General features: G+C 40.9%; 1 protein-coding gene across 3 annotated transcripts; it reads right to left on the minus strand.

Annotated features, from left to right (window-relative positions):
- Positions 1 to 8502: 8502 nt before the first annotated feature.
- LOC129367339 (serine protease HTRA3-like) lies at positions 8503 to 15551 on the minus strand. Of its 3 annotated transcripts, none has more exons than XM_055041703.1 (10): positions 14819 to 15551; positions 13168 to 13273; positions 12736 to 12958; positions 12166 to 12360; positions 11937 to 11969; positions 11008 to 11122; positions 10843 to 10893; positions 10707 to 10755; positions 10526 to 10621; positions 8503 to 9812 (listed from the first exon to the last, which is right to left on the minus strand). In XM_055041703.1, the coding sequence occupies exons 1-10, from the start codon at positions 15345 to 15347 to the stop codon at positions 9644 to 9646; spliced, it is 1566 nt and encodes a 521-aa protein (XP_054897678.1). In that variant the 5' UTR covers positions 15348 to 15551; the 3' UTR covers positions 8503 to 9643. The 3 variants fall into 3 exon arrangements, with proteins under 3 accessions (XP_054897678.1, XP_054897677.1, XP_054897679.1); XM_055041702.1 differs by having other exon boundaries at positions 10843 to 10911; XM_055041704.1 differs by lacking the exons at positions 8503 to 9812; positions 10526 to 10621; positions 10707 to 10755 and having other exon boundaries at positions 10843 to 10888.
- Positions 15552 to 16128: the final 577 nt, after the last annotated feature.

The raw sequence follows: 16128 nt of genomic DNA on the forward strand, positions 1-16128 counted from the left end.
AACCCGGAGTGAAAAACTACTGCAGATGAGATTCCAAGCAGAGCTTTCTGCGCTTATTCCCGCTCATGCGCACTGGCAAGCCGGCCGCCCGGCGCCTCCTTCATCTCCAGAAGTACCGTGCGCGAGACACGTGTGGCCGGTGGTTGGCTCGTGAATTTCAACAATATTCACGCAGAAGCTAAAGTTAAGCAGATGGACGTGGATATCACGGGGCATGCGCGGAAGGCGGAAGTGTATGTATGCATGTATACATGCGTATGGATGGATGTTACAAACATCCCTATGACAAACAATACCCTGCTACATAACACTTTTTCTATTAGCCTGTCAGTGGTCATAATGTTCTGCCCTATTGGTGAAAATGGCTTATTCAGCATGAACACAAAGCTACATTCTGTCATGAACTGGTGGTGTTTGAGGTGGTGAGGCAGCACGCTGGAGACCCAGGTAAGTGAATGGTGGTAATTTAATATAAAATAAAGTCCACAGAAACACAGTAAACAAACGGAGTCCGCGGCCAGGCAGCACGGCTGAGCGGAAGCCAGGGCTCAACACCGGTAGCACTGGTCTAACAGGCGGAAACAAAAACAAGCAACTATGTGCGGCAAACAGCGACTGACAATTGACAACAATACGACAACGACAAGGACCCGACGAGGAACAAAGGACACAGGAGGGACTAAATACACTGAGGGTAATCAAGGGAACGAGACACACCTGGGAGCAATCAAGGGGAAGACAGGACAACGAGGAGACTCAGGACACAGAAACTCGGAATAAAAACAGAAAAAACACAGAACCTGACACATTCACACACTTTGACTCACAGCAGTATGAAAATGAGCACCGAGGAACTCCTTTACTACTGTTTTTTTGTTTTGTTTTGTTTTCATGGCACAGGATTGTTTTAAATAAGTGATTTGAACAGTTCATCTGTTTGTAGTTTTTTTTCAGATCTTCACATGTAAGGACTTTTTTTTGTACATAGCTTGAAAATATTTTCATATTTTCTCGAGTGAAGTATCATTGTAAGTACTTCCTTCACAGCTGAATTACCAGATTCCTCTGGAATTATTGACATAAATGTTTTTTTTTTTGCTGAAAATTTCTGGTATTTTAAAAGGTTCATGTCTTGAACTCCAGCGGAGTCCCCAGAGCAACTGGAAAAGAAACAAGCCTGCAACATCAACACCCTCTGCTGCTCTAGGGGTCCAAATCTGGGCCCCATCAGAAGAAATGCTGTTTTGAGGTTAGGATGACGCTGTGGATTGACTTTAGGTCCAGTTTAGAGCAAGGATTGGCATTAGACAATAGAAATTGATTAGAAATGAATGGGAGTCAATGCAAACTTCTTGCAAAGATAGACAGACATACAATATGAGTGTGTATATATGTATATATGTATGAAAGGAAGGAGGGGGAGTGCAGTGATAGCCTGCTGCGCTGCATTTAATCTTCCCAGCTCCCCTCATGTTTTCAGTTCTTTCTGTCTCCAGTCATTTAATCTTCACCAGTTTCCAGAGGATTGCGTTCAGCGTGTTTCTCTTTAATTTAATACCTCTTTCCTCCCCCCTCTTTTTGTCATGCTGCTCTGCCCAGTACGTCTGCTGACAACTGAGCACGTTTATGAAGGAAACCCAACTTGTTGTTTCAGAGACAGAAAAGGGAGTGAAATGACAGAGAGAGGGACGACTCCCCCTTTTTCATGAACCCCGCCGAGTGATCACGTGTTGCTGTTCTGGGTTCTCTATATATATTTTTTTACTTTCTCTTTGAAGTGTACCGCAGTTTCAGTGGATAAATAAGCAGTTTTCTCATCTGATGAAAGTTCCCTGGTGATAGATTCCGACTTCATCCCGACTGCGACTACTTGTGACACGAGGAGGAAGGCTGACCCTGTTCTGTCTGCATCATCAGAAGCAGTTTTTTTTTTCTCAAATAGCTGAGAGGAGGAGATGTGGTGTTGATGTCATGCCTTTGCATAAACATACTCCACTGATGGTCACCAGAGGAGATGTGTAAATATTTTTCAAAGTGGAATAAAACATCAAGTGTTGTTGTTTTTTTGTTTTGTTTTGTTTCGTTTTTACGGTGTTGGAGTTCTTTGTCCTTGAAGCCACGGAAAAAATTCCTCTAGACTGAAACAAAAGCTTACTTGTTCATGTGTTGACACTTTCATCCATGCACTGAAGCTGTCCCGCCCTGGGTTTCTATGCTTTAGTCAACTCTGAGTCCCTTCTTAGCCATTTGGCTTCCTGTTTGTTGAAACCAATTATTATTTAAATTGAGGAAATATGGAAAATATACTCCTCGGTACATTGTTTGAAATGCAAAAATGTTTCATTTCTTTTGGACTGTACTATGTGGTGATCCAAGTCTAACATTTAAAATAAAGCACCCTGACAAAAAATAAATAAATAACTAACTAAATAAATAACTAAATAAAAGTAATCGAGAGAGAGAGGGATGACTCCCCCTTTTTCGTGGTGAACCCAGCTGAGTGATCACGTGTTGCTGCTCTTTGAGAAAGTTAAAAAAGTCATTTGTTAACTTTCTTAACTCTTCTCTTATTAAAACAGAAGAGGAACTTCTTTTGTAATAAAAGAAGTTTCTCTGAGATTAAAACGCTCCTCCATTTCAGCATAAGACAGGATACATGTCAGTTAAGACGTCAGAGCTTTGCGAAATAAATCCTGTCAATGTGACGCCTCTGGGCCGCCGTATTTTTTGTTTTTTATTTATTGTTTTATTCTTTATGCCATAGCTGAGGAATCCAGCATTCAAATCACACCCTTTTTGGGGCTGCTGCTGTCCTAGACGCCCAAAGAAGACCTCAGTGTTAACGTTGTTTACTTGCTCTTGTTTTGCTTTGACACCCAGACCGATAGAGAACATGTGGTTCCCTTCTTCTCAATTATTGAAGATTACAGTTCCAGTGTTTGTTTTTTGGCTGAGCTTCTTTTTTAATTTCAAATGTGTCTTCCAGATGTTCCCATTAGTTCTGTCAAAGACACCAGATAGCACTCTCTCTAGCTCTTTGATCATTTGCAGAAAAATGCTAAACTGACACTACCCTGCTCTATTACTTAAAAACAATTAATTAGGCTGGTTTATGTCCTGCCAGCTCCTAATAAAGCTAAATGCCCCACTGTGTCATCGCCATCGACTTCAGAGACTCACAGCGGCAAAATCTGTCAGGGTGATCGAGTGTTGCTCTTATGATGCATAAAATGAGGAACTTTTACTAATTAATAAAATCAGAGTTAGAATGTATTCATCCAGCACTTCAGATGATTCACCGGTGCACTTCACAAAGTTAATGGCATCACGAGGAAAGGGCATTTTGTGTAAATGTAGTTTCCAGTAGGAATTTCAGATAATTTCACAGATAAACTGTAAGAAGCTTGTGGAAAATTATTTACCTAAGTTATTCAGTTTAAAGGCAATTCTAAGAAATACAATGTAAACCTCTACATCAGCAGAAAAATGACTCGATATCTTACAAGACGTTTGCCCCTCTTTGTTGAAGCAGCTAGCAAACGGAAATGATTCATGTTTTATCAAAATTGACCGGTTTGGTCTGATTTGATGTCAACAAAGGTAGAAAGATACTGTTGTGTGTATTTTTATGCAGCATTTGCTACCAACTGGTTTCAGACACATTTGTTCAAGACCTAATGTATCACACACAAGGTGTGTATATGCCCTCAGTCCGCAAAAGATCTGGACCTCTAGTTTGGTCACAGCGGCTGTTATCCTCATTAAAAGATTCAGTCAACTTTATGGCTGCAAGGCCAAAGCCAATTAGCCTGTTCCTTCAAGCACTAAGGCTGAGAAACACCCATAACAACACACCCACACGTAATTCAACAGCACATGCACTGGCTGTCGTATCGCCAGTGTGAGCACAAACTCCACCCACGCAGAGGTCACAAGATGTGAAAAATGTAGCTGCATTATTCAAGATCCACAGACGCAACGGTTGTGTAAGAAAAGGGAGGACATGAGGGGAATTGTGGCAGGCCGGGACAGAAAAAGACAAAAACTGAGGGAGTGAGCTGGCTGCCTTCCGGAAGAAACAAATGTTTTCTGGTTTTAGTCTCTGCTGGACAGACTGTGGCTGTATTCTGACATTTATTAGATTGTTTACCGTCTGTCAGCATGTAGAAAACTCCCAATTCAAACCCAAAAGTAGTTCTCCTAAAGTAAGAGTTTTGTTGGATCATGTCAAGATTTGGCGAGCAGGATTCTTGGCGGGGTTCATTACTGATGGAATGTGAGACACTCCAAATGACCTCAGCTTTGTGTTGTTGTCTGACTCTCTGTCTATTTTTTAAATTTATTTTTAATCAACCTCCTTAGCATCTCCTTTGTCTCCATCCTCCTTGAACCACAAACATGAAAATGAGCATCTCAATGTGGCCACAGCCACTGCAATTCTAGCCAAATCTAGCAGGATTTTCTCTTTTTAAATGTTCTCCATCAAACATGTAGGTTGTGATTATGTGATTGTATGGGTTTAACTCTCTCTGCAACAAGTGATCTACCCGCTCTGAAAATGTAGACACTGTACATTCAATCAATTTAAGAAATCGTGTAATTATAAACAATGTTATTAGGTGTGATAAAAAGCATATTCCAGAAAGATTCAAACATGGAGGTGTCTGCTGGGCTGTGGATAGCAATGGCAGCTGAAAGGCCTCCAATCAGAACCAGGTTGTGGCCCGAACAACGCTGGGCTAGCGCTGCTCTAAAAACAGTTCCAGTTCAACCAGAAGCCGGGATGCCGACAGGTAAACCAGCCAGGTGTTAGTCTAAGAATCCATTGTTCTGATTAGGACAGAGTTCTCGGCAGCTCCATCTGAAAACAGCTCATTATTCTGCGTAGTGCCACAATAACACTGCAGCTCTGCTTTTCATTCCAACATTTGTCAGATAGGAGGCAGCACTTTACGTGTCCTGACTCCTGATCTCTGGCTGGGTAACAAACCTTAATTCCCTCCCTGCCTTTAAATCCAAGACAAAAACCAAACTGCTTAAGAGGGCTGACAGTTTATTACCTCGTTTTTCCCAGTTCTGTTGATGGTGAAAGGACAGAATGCCACTTTGTGTAGTCATACGAGCTCATAAAAGTAATATCTGTGCCTTCTAAACAAAAATGAGTTGAACTGAACAAAATTAAAGAGAGTAAAGGAAGTTTGCTGCCTGAGAAAATATTTCAAGAGTTAATCAGGAAGCGAACTGGCAGTAAGTCGCTGCCAGTTCGACTCATCGAACTCATCGGACATATGTTGCTGCTGCAGCGCCTCAGACAGCTTGGACTAAAAAAAAAGAATTTGATTTAGTGAAGGCGTTACAATAGCACAGGCCTTAACTACTTCCATCTGTCTGGAATAATAGTTCCCCCCAAATGACTCACTGCTTTGCTGATCAGAGCTACTGTGTGCAATAGCAGGAGGAGAGGAAACGCAAACCGGCCAAAAGTTTTTAAATTGCTGTCCACCTCAGCCTGCATTATCCTGCTGCAAAATATCATCATCACACTTCTCACAGCCTTGACTTCTGGACAAAGCTTGGCACAGTCATTTCTCCTCGTGATCACTGTTTTTGCTGAAATCTCTGCCTTCTGTCTTTGTTTTCATATTTGATTCTATCTCACATTGAGGGGCAGAGCTGGACTTGCAACACAAGACTGTCAGTGACAGCTACTTCAGGGAATCTTGCAATAATATATGCTTTCCTCGGGCTGCATAGTTTTTTTTTTTTTTCTTTTTTCTTCTTTGAGATTTAACGAGGTCTGAAATTCCATGAATTCCACTGAAAGCACGAATTTGTTTTTATTGAGATTCAGTCTGGAACTTCTCGGTCTTTCAGAGAAATAAGACACTGCAGCAAGACGTCCCTCTGCGGGCCACTCTCTGTGTCCTCCACCTCATTTATAGTTCAAGTTAGTTGTTTCTTTTTCATTAAACAGCTGTGGCATTTCACCTGTTAAGTAACTGTGCAACCAAACAGACGAATCCATCTCGGATTGTCGGTGGAGATGCCCTTAGGTGGATTGTAAATGTTGTCTGATCCTTGAAGATCAATTCAGTTTCCTGGATCACTAGTTGGCTTGCACAGCTGGCGTCATCTTGCTAGGTCAAGGGTCGTGACGGATGGTGGTGCTGCATGAACTTTGCTCGGCTCCGATTACTATGGCAAGGAGAAAAAATAATAAAATGATTGGAATCATAAACATTCTCCGTGATGTTAGTTTCACTGACACAATTTAGCTTAAAAAAAAACTATTTGGCACCATGTAAGTAAGAAATATGCACAGGAAGAGCTGCCTTCAGATGTCAGCTGACCACATCTTGAAATTTGGACGTTGCACTCAAGACTTAAATGCTGTCCAGCATAACCTCTGGAGTTATTTTTTGTGTTTTCTATTTCATGTATTACAATTTAGAGAAGAATGGGGTAAAAAAAAAGAAAGGTTAAGGTCATTTTAAGGTATAATCTGACTAAACACCCATGGGATTGCGTGCACGGCTTAATTTTGAAAATCATAATAACAAAAATTAATTTGACAAAATATTATTGGTCACTTTTTGTGGTCACTTTTAGGGCTTCATTGTATTAAGACAACTTGCAGTGGCGATAATATTGGTAAACTGTACAGTGACATCCGTTGTGATACGCGTCTAAATGATTCTTTCCTCTCTGATTTGTGCTCCTGTGAGGGATTAACCCCTCCCTAAAAGGTGATGTGTTCGTGCTGCTATATTCCAATTTATTTATTAAGTGTATTTTGTTTGGAGGAAGCAACTTGCTTTGTTTGGTGTTGTTTTAATCATTTTTCTTCTCTTTGAGGTCACCTGGTCAGGTGTTGCAATGGAAGCGTGCCCATGAGCAGTGCTGACAAGGACCTGGTGTTTTCAATCAACCTCAGAATCTATTGTTTGAGAGAGAGGGGAGATGTTTTTGGATTTAATTTGGGGCCCAGATTGTTTTTGTTTTAGTTTGAAGATTGTTAGTTGAAATGTAAATTTCTTTCTAGGAATATAGTGTAGTACAAATGTTGTTTTCACTTGTAAGTGTTGACTCCACCCCTTAATTAGTCAAGGAAGAGCCAATGCTTTAAAAGGCAGGTGTGTTAGATCAGAGGGTCTCTCCCTCTTGTGTGTGAACCTGTCATGATGTAACTGGATGGAAATGTTTTTGGAAAAAAAAGATAAAACGAATAAGAGCTCTATAACATCCGGACTTTGTTTGATTTTTTTGATTGCAACCCTACAGCTCCACAACTCTGTGAGGCCCTGTTAATTAAACTAATACTGAACGAGTAAACATTATAAATGCTTGCTCTTGTGTCGCCACTCCTCCATAAACCCAGATTCATGGGGTCCATGACTAAGAGTTGTCATGTGAATTAATAAGTAGAAAGAAATGAATGAATGGTTTTTAAAATCTTCATGAAAATAAGCAAAACCACCATTAAAAGTGCAGCCAGAAGTCACATATTCATGACATGGCATCCACCGGGGTGGCTGTAATTTAATCCGAGTATCAGGCCTCGGAGGTTTGTTAGAGTGAACTAGCAACTTTAATACCGCTTTTCGTTGGAATAAACTTGCCAAAATTAGAAGATGACTTTATCTGTGAGGGGTAAATAAATATTGTCCAACATCTGATTACTTGTTTCCTTTTATTATGAGCATTTTGTAGCAGGCGTCCAAATGGAAGAAAAAAAAATGACACGTCAGGAGCCCATCTTTATTCCCAGCGCGCCATCTAGTGGCCAAGTTTAAAACAAGCAGCTTGAAAAACCATATTTGTTTTGCACGTGGCCTGTAGATGGCACTGCGTTAAATGTTTATCTTTTGGCAAAGCCTGGCTTCATCCACAGTATAAACAGAACACATACCTGTATTTTCTTTTTCCTTTTATCATGGACACTGGTACTTCGCTGCAGTTGAGTGAGTGTGTTTTATATATATAATGTGAGCTCAGGGAAACGGCTTGAATGGGCCGGTTTGTCTTTATATGGATAAAGAGCTGCGTCCACTCCCTCACCCAAGGGTGTAGGATTGCTCTCTTCCCCCTCGACACAAACTCACCCACAAATATGGTGTCCAAGGACTGCATCTACAGAGTAGTAACAGACGACCTTTTCTTTTTCTGTCTCCTTTTGCTGGCACAGCTACAGCCACCGCTAATGTGACCCAGTTTTGTTCAAACGGGCCAGAAAGATTATCTTTCCTTCAACCAAGTGCACAGGTGCCAGTGCACTTTAAGTAAAATCACAATCCCATTCAGCTTAATGCGGAGAGAAACTGCTACCGTCTGTGAACACGTCTTCTTTGGTTGTATTTTAAACCAGATTTAACTGGATATATCCAGATGAATAAGTTTGATTTCTTTAATATTCTCAGCCGAACAACCCTGGTACAATTTTCAGCTTCTGTGGGTTGAAGGACTGAAGATGTTCTGCCAGATCATTTCCTCCACATGAGAGAATAAAAATGACTTTGCCAGGACTTTTTCCTTTTATGTGTACGAGAACTGTTTCTGTAATATGGTGGCTAAGACTTGTTTAAATTAACAGAGTGCCTTTCCAAACCAGGGAGGAAGGAGGAGGGCCAAGAAGACATAAACAGTGGAACCGAGTTTAAAGCTGGTGTCCAGCACACCAGACAGATAAACACAGACCGCTGCTCTGACACAGATTAAAAAGCTTTTAATCTGAAGCATCCTCACTATGAAGTGAGGCACATTTCACTCAGCAGCAGCACCATGAGTATTGAACCATACTGTATTTGTCAAAATGTATTCACATCTCCTAAATTTTCACATATTATGTAACTTCAGTGCAATTTATTTTAGTGAAAGATCAACATAATGCTGGTTTTTCAATTGCGAAGTGAAAAAAAAAAAATAAACATAGCCTTCAGTTTTTCATTTTTCTGCTAATGCTAATACCCCTAAGTACAATCCAGTTCAACCAGTTGCCCCCATATATCACTGACTTGTAAACAGAATACAGCTCTGTATAATTTTAGGGATAAAGCTCAAAATGGTGTTATCAAGCAACGTGGGGCGAGAGCCTTATCAAATAAATTTAGCCTTTATAGTAAGAAAAAAAAAAAAACATGGTTCTAAGAAAGCCATAAAAGTCCTGATTGCAGTTTGTTGCAAGCCTAGTCAGATGAGACTGAAACTTTTTGGTTAAGAAAAAAAATACTGTGCGCAGAAAAAATGTAAAGTCATATTGAGTGCGACGTTGCCATGCTGAAGCAAGATGGTGGCAAGATTATGCTTTGGGACGACTATTCTCGAGTAGGGACAGGAAACCTGGTGAGCAAATATCTATTTAAAGGTGATGTTGGTATAAAATTTAGATTATTGTTGCAAAAGATGTGAGACTGAACAACGAATTAAAATTTGTTGCTGTAACGTGACAAAATATGAGAAAGTCCAAGGAGTATGAATACTTTTACACAACACTGCATATAAATCAAAACAAACATTTTGAAAGTAAAAGTCAAACACAATATACATCAATGCATCTGGAAAAGTTGCTTGCTTGCTGTATTTCCTGAAATCTTCACTCTTCTCACCGAACTGCTCTAACTGAAAAATTAAAGTCCCGTCCCGTTTTTCAATGCCCCAGCAGCTGAGGGCGGACGTTGAACAGTAAATCGTTGTTTCCTCTGCGAATCTCAAGCAAGAGCGGCAGATCGCTCTGCAGAGCTTGGTGGACGTCTTCGGCGGTGTGCACCGGGTGTCCGTCCAGCTTCACTATAACGTCACCTGCCCGAATGCCTCCACTGTTCAAGACCAAAGGACATAACCCTTGTTATTAATCTTCCTACCAAGACGCGTGTCACTTATGTCACCTTACAAAAGTATAAACACTTAAAGTTAAACTTCGCAGACCAGCTGGATTATTATAAATATTACAAAACAATCATTCAAGTAATTAATTTCCAAAAGTATTTATGAGCATTAGAATAAAAGTGGCTGAACACACACGTTGTTACGCTTTTCCTAATTTTGTTTGTGAAAGAACATGTACAACTGTGTATCACTTTACTTCAAGTGATATATATTATGTTATACACATCCTCACCGTCCTAAAATAATGACCAAAGGATTTTTTTTTTTTTGCCAAAATTGTCTTTTTGTTTTGTTTTTCTCTTGCATAAAACATTTTTGGACATAAAGGGATGGTGATTCTTTTGCCAAAATCTGTTTTGGAGAAAAATAACTCAGGCCATTATGCTATAACGGTGATGATACGCATTATCCCAAGTCTATTAAAGTTTCACCTTTTTTTTGAGGTGAAAAAGTTCAAAGGGTGAATTTCCCTAGATTTGCTATGTAAAAGATAGCAATCCTTAACCTAATAGTTTTACAGTTCTTTGTTTCAAAATATCCTGATAGTTTAATCTCAAAGGTCTAAATATTCTATAGCAAGTAACATAACGAGCTTTAAGGAACTGTGTATACTGTGAATCCGTTAGAGGGTGTGTGTTCATACCTCTCAGCAGGACTTTTAGGGATGACCTGCTGCACTAAGATACCACTGCTGACTTCAGGGAAGTCCGGATCTTGAAGTTTCAGCTCTGCCATTAAACTGAGGCACACACAAAGCCCATCAGCACGAAACAAAACAAGTCTATTCTTACACAACCTATCATGTGTTTTTGTCCTTAACTCACACTTTTGTGATCGTTATCATCCTGATGCCTAAAAAGTATTTCTTTGTTTCTGAAACAAACAGAAAAGTGCTACATTTATTAATATTATTTTAAAATAAAGATTTTATATCATGTTTTCATCATTAGCAGTTTTCACCTGTGTCAGATTGAGGCTCCTCCGTGCGTCTTCTCTGCAGTCGGGTCTTCTCTGTCACATAAGCAACAGCTCGTGTGAGATTAACTACTTTAATCAGCAAGTAGTGGATACTTTACAAGAACAATTTTTGTCTGATAAAGAAATCCATCAACCTAAGACTCTCACCTTTGCTATATTTGGTCTGCGACTCTGTGAGGAAGCGACTGATCCTGTCTGAGGGGATGGCGAAGGAGATTCCTGCAGTCACTTTCAGAGTATTAACGCCTATGACCTCACCGTCCTGCAAGACAATCCATCTAGAGTACTGTGCACATGTTGCTGAATCAACCCCCATCTCTTTGAGATATACATTGTCTTGAAATTCCGTGATGTGATCCAGTGATGTTGGACTTACTGTCCAATACTAGATTTAGTTTGCTAATCCACTTAACTTTGACCCATAAATTAAACAGGCATAAGAAATGTTCAAAACTCAGGAGAGGAGGGAGTTTTGCGTTAAAAACCAACCTAGCCCGGCAATTGCCGTCCCACCAATTCTGCTCGATTCTTAACTCTCTGCAGTGCTTCATCTGGGCTTTCCCCTATTGACTTGGATTTGTTCAGAAGAATTTCGTCCAGACGAATCAGCAAACATAAGGAGAAGTTGTGAATGATGACATTGATTTTCTGCAGTGTTTTAGAATAGTAGTCTGCCAGTTGTTTTAGGAATGGCAGCGGAGGAAGTGATCAAACTGTTCAGTCCATGTTGGCCACGCCTCCAAGTATTGAACTAACATTAACAGCTATCTTATTTGGACCAGCACTTCTGTCTTTGAAGTGGAGGATGGTTGTTTATGTTGCAGACAGTTTCTGGTAGGCTGGAGTATTACATACTTCATGGGTAAACATCAGCAATTGTGTAAACCTTTCAAACTTTAGCACAGTCCATGCCTTCGACAAGCAATCATTTCCTCAATAGCAAAGGGTCCTGATAGCAGTCAGGTCATATTTCAAATATATTTAGAAGAAATATGTATTTGCTATGGCAAAAAAAAAAAAAAGAAAGACTTTCATAAGATTTTTACTAAAATAGAGAACACAAAAATAGAACTTACCAAATTTACAAGAGGTCCTCCAGAGTTGCCATACTTGTTGCATGTGGACGCAAAATAGAACAAAAAAAAAAATGCAAACATAAAAAGCATGACCTTAATCATTTTTTCTTTGTCATACATTTAAGCCCAAAATGGCTGCTGTCCCTGGCAGTTATGTTTAAGGAAATCTGAAAATTTGACCAACATGTTTCTTCCAATTAGAGGTGTATAAGCCTATAAATGTTCTCACATTGATGATGGCGTCAGTCTGGATGTAGTCCATGTCCGAGTCCTTGATGCCCAGCTCTTTGCCGTCTCTCTGAGCCGTGCTGACGATGCCCGTTGTCACCGTGTTCTGCAGGGCGAAGGGGCTGCCGATGGCAACCACAAACTCCCCTGGTCTCAGATCAGCCGAACTGCCCAAAGAGAGCACATGAAGCTTCTTCTGCTCCCACAGGAACGTTCACATATAAATGCAAACACAACAGAGTGAAAAATAGATGTCAGAAAAACGCACGTGAAGCTGAAAAACAAAATAAGGAAAATGAATAAATCGTACTGTAGAGGAGTAAAGAAAGAGGAACACTTTCAAGCTAACAAAGCAGCCCAAGAATTTGGGATGCGGGTGCGAGAATACGCACATCAGCGTTGCATCTGTGAGCCGCAGAGCTGGTGTTTATCAAAGTATTTCCGCTAGCTTTCTGAATGTCTAGCAGGAAGACTCTATAAATTGTCACACGGGTGTGTCAGGATGTTTCACGTTGGCTCATTTAATAACCAGAAAGAAAAGACCATGAAGAATCCATGGAGTCGCTCTGACCTGTGGATTGATCTTGATGGTCGCTATGTCTGCCTTCCTGTCTACATCCCTGACCGCAGCCTCGTATGCGTCTCCGTCGTGGAGCTGGACCCGCATCTGCGGCCTCCCGGTCACCGTGCCGGTGGTGGTTACCACATGAGCATTGGTCACAATCACACCTGAGTGAGTCACAATGAAGCCGGACCCGCTGGACAGACGCACGTGGCGACCAAACAGAGGATGCCTGGAGAGAAATGGAGGAACAAAATTAAACTGCTTTTCTCAATTTGTCTTCCGAGTGGACGTCAACGCAGCTTGTGAGGCAGGCTACACTTGAAGGACTAAAGTAAGTCCAAACTAAACCAGAGCAGAAGAATGGAGCCAGTCAGATGGATCTGGAGGGAACATTTAACATCCAGCTCTGTACTTCACACACACTCACACATTTCACACCTGACAAACAGTTCGATGTGGACCACAGCGGGAGCTATTTTCTCCACGACATCGGCGATGAAGTTGAACTTGTACCGAGGGCTGCTGGGACGGGTGAGAGAACGACCTGCGCCGACATGAGCAAACCAGCTGTATTAATACAAAGAAAGTACAGCAAACACAAGTCACATCATCCCTGTCCTTGTAAAAATACTCGCAACCCTTTTTATATTTTGACATGTCACAGCCACCTCATTTGCTTTCACTGTTCTTCTGTAAATCTCTGTCCAGCTGTACGGTGAGAAAGCCGGGCAGAGACGCGTTGGACTTGAGAATATGATCCTTCCTCACTATGACCGATGGAAGAAATGGTTTGAATTTCTCTCTGCTCTTGTGGTCCTGCTCTGCCTCTTTGAAGCCTCTTTTCAATATTGACAAGTTATTATTGAACAACTGAATAAAATCCAAAAACGGGAGGCACTGGAGTTTCTGGTTGTAGTACGACACATTATGGAGAAATTCAGGGAGTATGAATACCGCCAGGCTGCACATCACCATTCAGGCTACAAGTTGGGAAGAAAACATATTTGCATGTTAGCCTTATTGTATGTTTCATTTAAATATATCAAACCTCTGCAAAGAGAAACGTTTGTGGTTTGGAATATATTTTCTTATCTTAAACTGCGAAGAAACATAAGCAGACATCTCAAAAACCAGAGATAAAAAAAAAAAACACAAGACTAGTGGTGAGGGTTGCACCTCATTAGAGAGGTTTTATGGCAAATCTGGAGATATTTATGAAAACAATTTAAGCCAGTTAGCACTTTTACAGCCTGTAAAAGCCTGTACATACATGCCTACTGTTGTAACCGTTTGACCATCTCTGCTCAAGCGAGTTAAAGACTTCACTGGCCTTCATGCTTCTTCAAAAATCCTTCTCAATTTTTATTTTTATTTTGAATTTTTTTGAATGTCAATTAAAATTCTACCATGACTTTTAATGTAAAGAAAAATAAAAATCCAAATATCCAGCTGCCTTCCATCCTCATGTAGCGCAGCAATACTGCACACTTTGTGGCCTGAAGAGTGAAACTGTGAAATTCTTCTAGAAACCAGATGAGGCTCAGGAAGAGGAGTCCTCAGCTTGTTGTTATAAGGATACTAGAGTCAGACATGACTTAACCTCATTCAGCACCTACGACAACAGAATGGCTCCTCAGTGAAAAAGTCAGGTGTTAAGTTGACCCTCCAGCTTTACAGACTTCTCACCCTCTGGAAACATCTGAGTTTCACCAGAATAGGAATAAAACGGGCAGAGACAGTAAAGTCCCTTCTGCACAAGTACACCGGTTTCCATGTTTTCCTGGAATCATCACAAGGTGATCATAAAAAATAAATAAAAAAAACTTATTTTCCTTCTTCTCTGGTACTTTGAAGTTTATTTCTATTAATGTTTGTTCTAAGGATGAAGTAGATGTTTTTATTTTTTTGCATCTGCTATAATATTATTTTGTTGAAACCGTCTGAAAATGGGTTATTTTTTCGATATTTTTATGATAAATCAACAACAATGTTGCAGCAGTGTTATGAAACCGCACATTTTTAAAAAATAAACACATAAATAAATCACCTAAGGGTTTTTATTTTTGCATATTTAGCTCCGCGGTCCTACCTGTGTCGGGAGTCGAACACGGTCCTTTGTGCGCTTGGCTCACTGCGGTTCTCCCTTTCTGCACGGCTCTCCGGCTGGCGGCTTTCAGCTTGCAGACGTTTCCGTACGTCTTCCCGTCGCTGCCGCACACGTCGTGGTCCTGCTTACACCGGCAGACCCCTCGAGACGAGCCCCGCCGCTCCCCGCCCGCGTCGGAAGCCGCGAGCGTCCGGCACTCCAGGCCGTCCCCGCACGGCAGGTCGTTCTTGCGGCCGCAAGGGTCGCCCTCCCGCGGCGAGCACACCAGGCAGCAGCCGCACTTGTCCGGGACATAGCCGCCGGGACAGCTGGGGCTCGGACAGGAGCTCACGTCGCACCGGGAGCCGCATTTTCCCGGGCGCGCAGCTCCAGACGGGCCGTGGGTGAAGAAGAAGACGAAGAAAAACACGACGAGAGCTGGGAAGAAACGCATCTTAACAGGCGCGTGAAGTTCGAACGGAAACATTTTCGTCCTCATAAAGTCAGAATAATTTATTTGATGGAAAAACATTTAAAAAAAATCAGCATCAAGTTTCCCTTAAGTAGCCCAAGAAGTTGTGGTTTGACTGCTAAGAGTCATGTCTACGTCTATATGAAGCTCCTAAAAACTCACGGTCAGTCATGCGTGTTCGCATAGTCTATATTTTCACTGCTGCGACTTAAGTTTTTCAGGGGGAAAAAAAAACAGTCCTGTGCGGCTTTCCTCCAACAGGGAGCGCATTAGGAACCAAGCGCCATCTAGTGGACACAGCAAAAATATCCTAGAAATCCCAGGAAGCTGATTCAATTTGAAACCTTTAAACCTAATGCGACAGTCTCAAAACCAGGACATGTGTGAAGTGTTTTAAAGATGAGAGGCATAAAATCCAACAGCACAGCTGCTGTTCTAATAGTAGTGTTTGAGTGACCTTATATGAAATGTTAATTTTATTTTAAATATGTATGTTTTTATGTTTGAAATACAGTGCTACGAATCCACGAGTTCTGCTTTTCAAATTGAGGTCATAAATTAATTTTGATGCTATTCTAATTTATGGAGATTCACCTCAGGTGGGACTGGATGTGTAGTAATTGGATCTGAATATAAATTAATGACTGATCAGTTTGAATTAAGTATGCAACAGCTTTGGGACATGAATTGAACCTTTAGATGATGGTTATTTTGCAGGTGATCATTTCTTGGTATTTTGTCTCCGTTTCACAGTCATGTGTGTAGATTTAAACTTGTGTTTAAAGGTATAGATAATTTTAGACTTGACAAAGTTTAAGACAAAGAAAGAAAATGTTTCCTG

This window comes from Poeciliopsis prolifica, unplaced genomic scaffold (genome assembly GCF_027474105.1).
Source record: "Poeciliopsis prolifica strain line A6 unplaced genomic scaffold, Auburn_PproV2 SCAFFOLD016, whole genome shotgun sequence".
Taxonomy (NCBI): domain Eukaryota; kingdom Metazoa; phylum Chordata; class Actinopteri; order Cyprinodontiformes; family Poeciliidae; genus Poeciliopsis; species Poeciliopsis prolifica.

Coding starts and splice junctions, on each gene's coding strand:
- LOC129367339 (XM_055041702.1), bottom strand. CDS start 15,347: ATGTTTTTCCATCAAATAAATTATTCTGACTTTATGAGGACGAAAATG. Junction 12,959..13,167: donor CACATCGAACTGTTTGTCAG/GTGTGAAATGTG, acceptor ATTTCTCTCCAG/GCATCCTCTGTTTGGTCGCC. Junction 10,756..10,842: donor GGAGCCTCAATCTGACACAG/GTGAAAACTGCT, acceptor TGTTTGTTTCAG/AAACAAAGAAATACTTTTTA.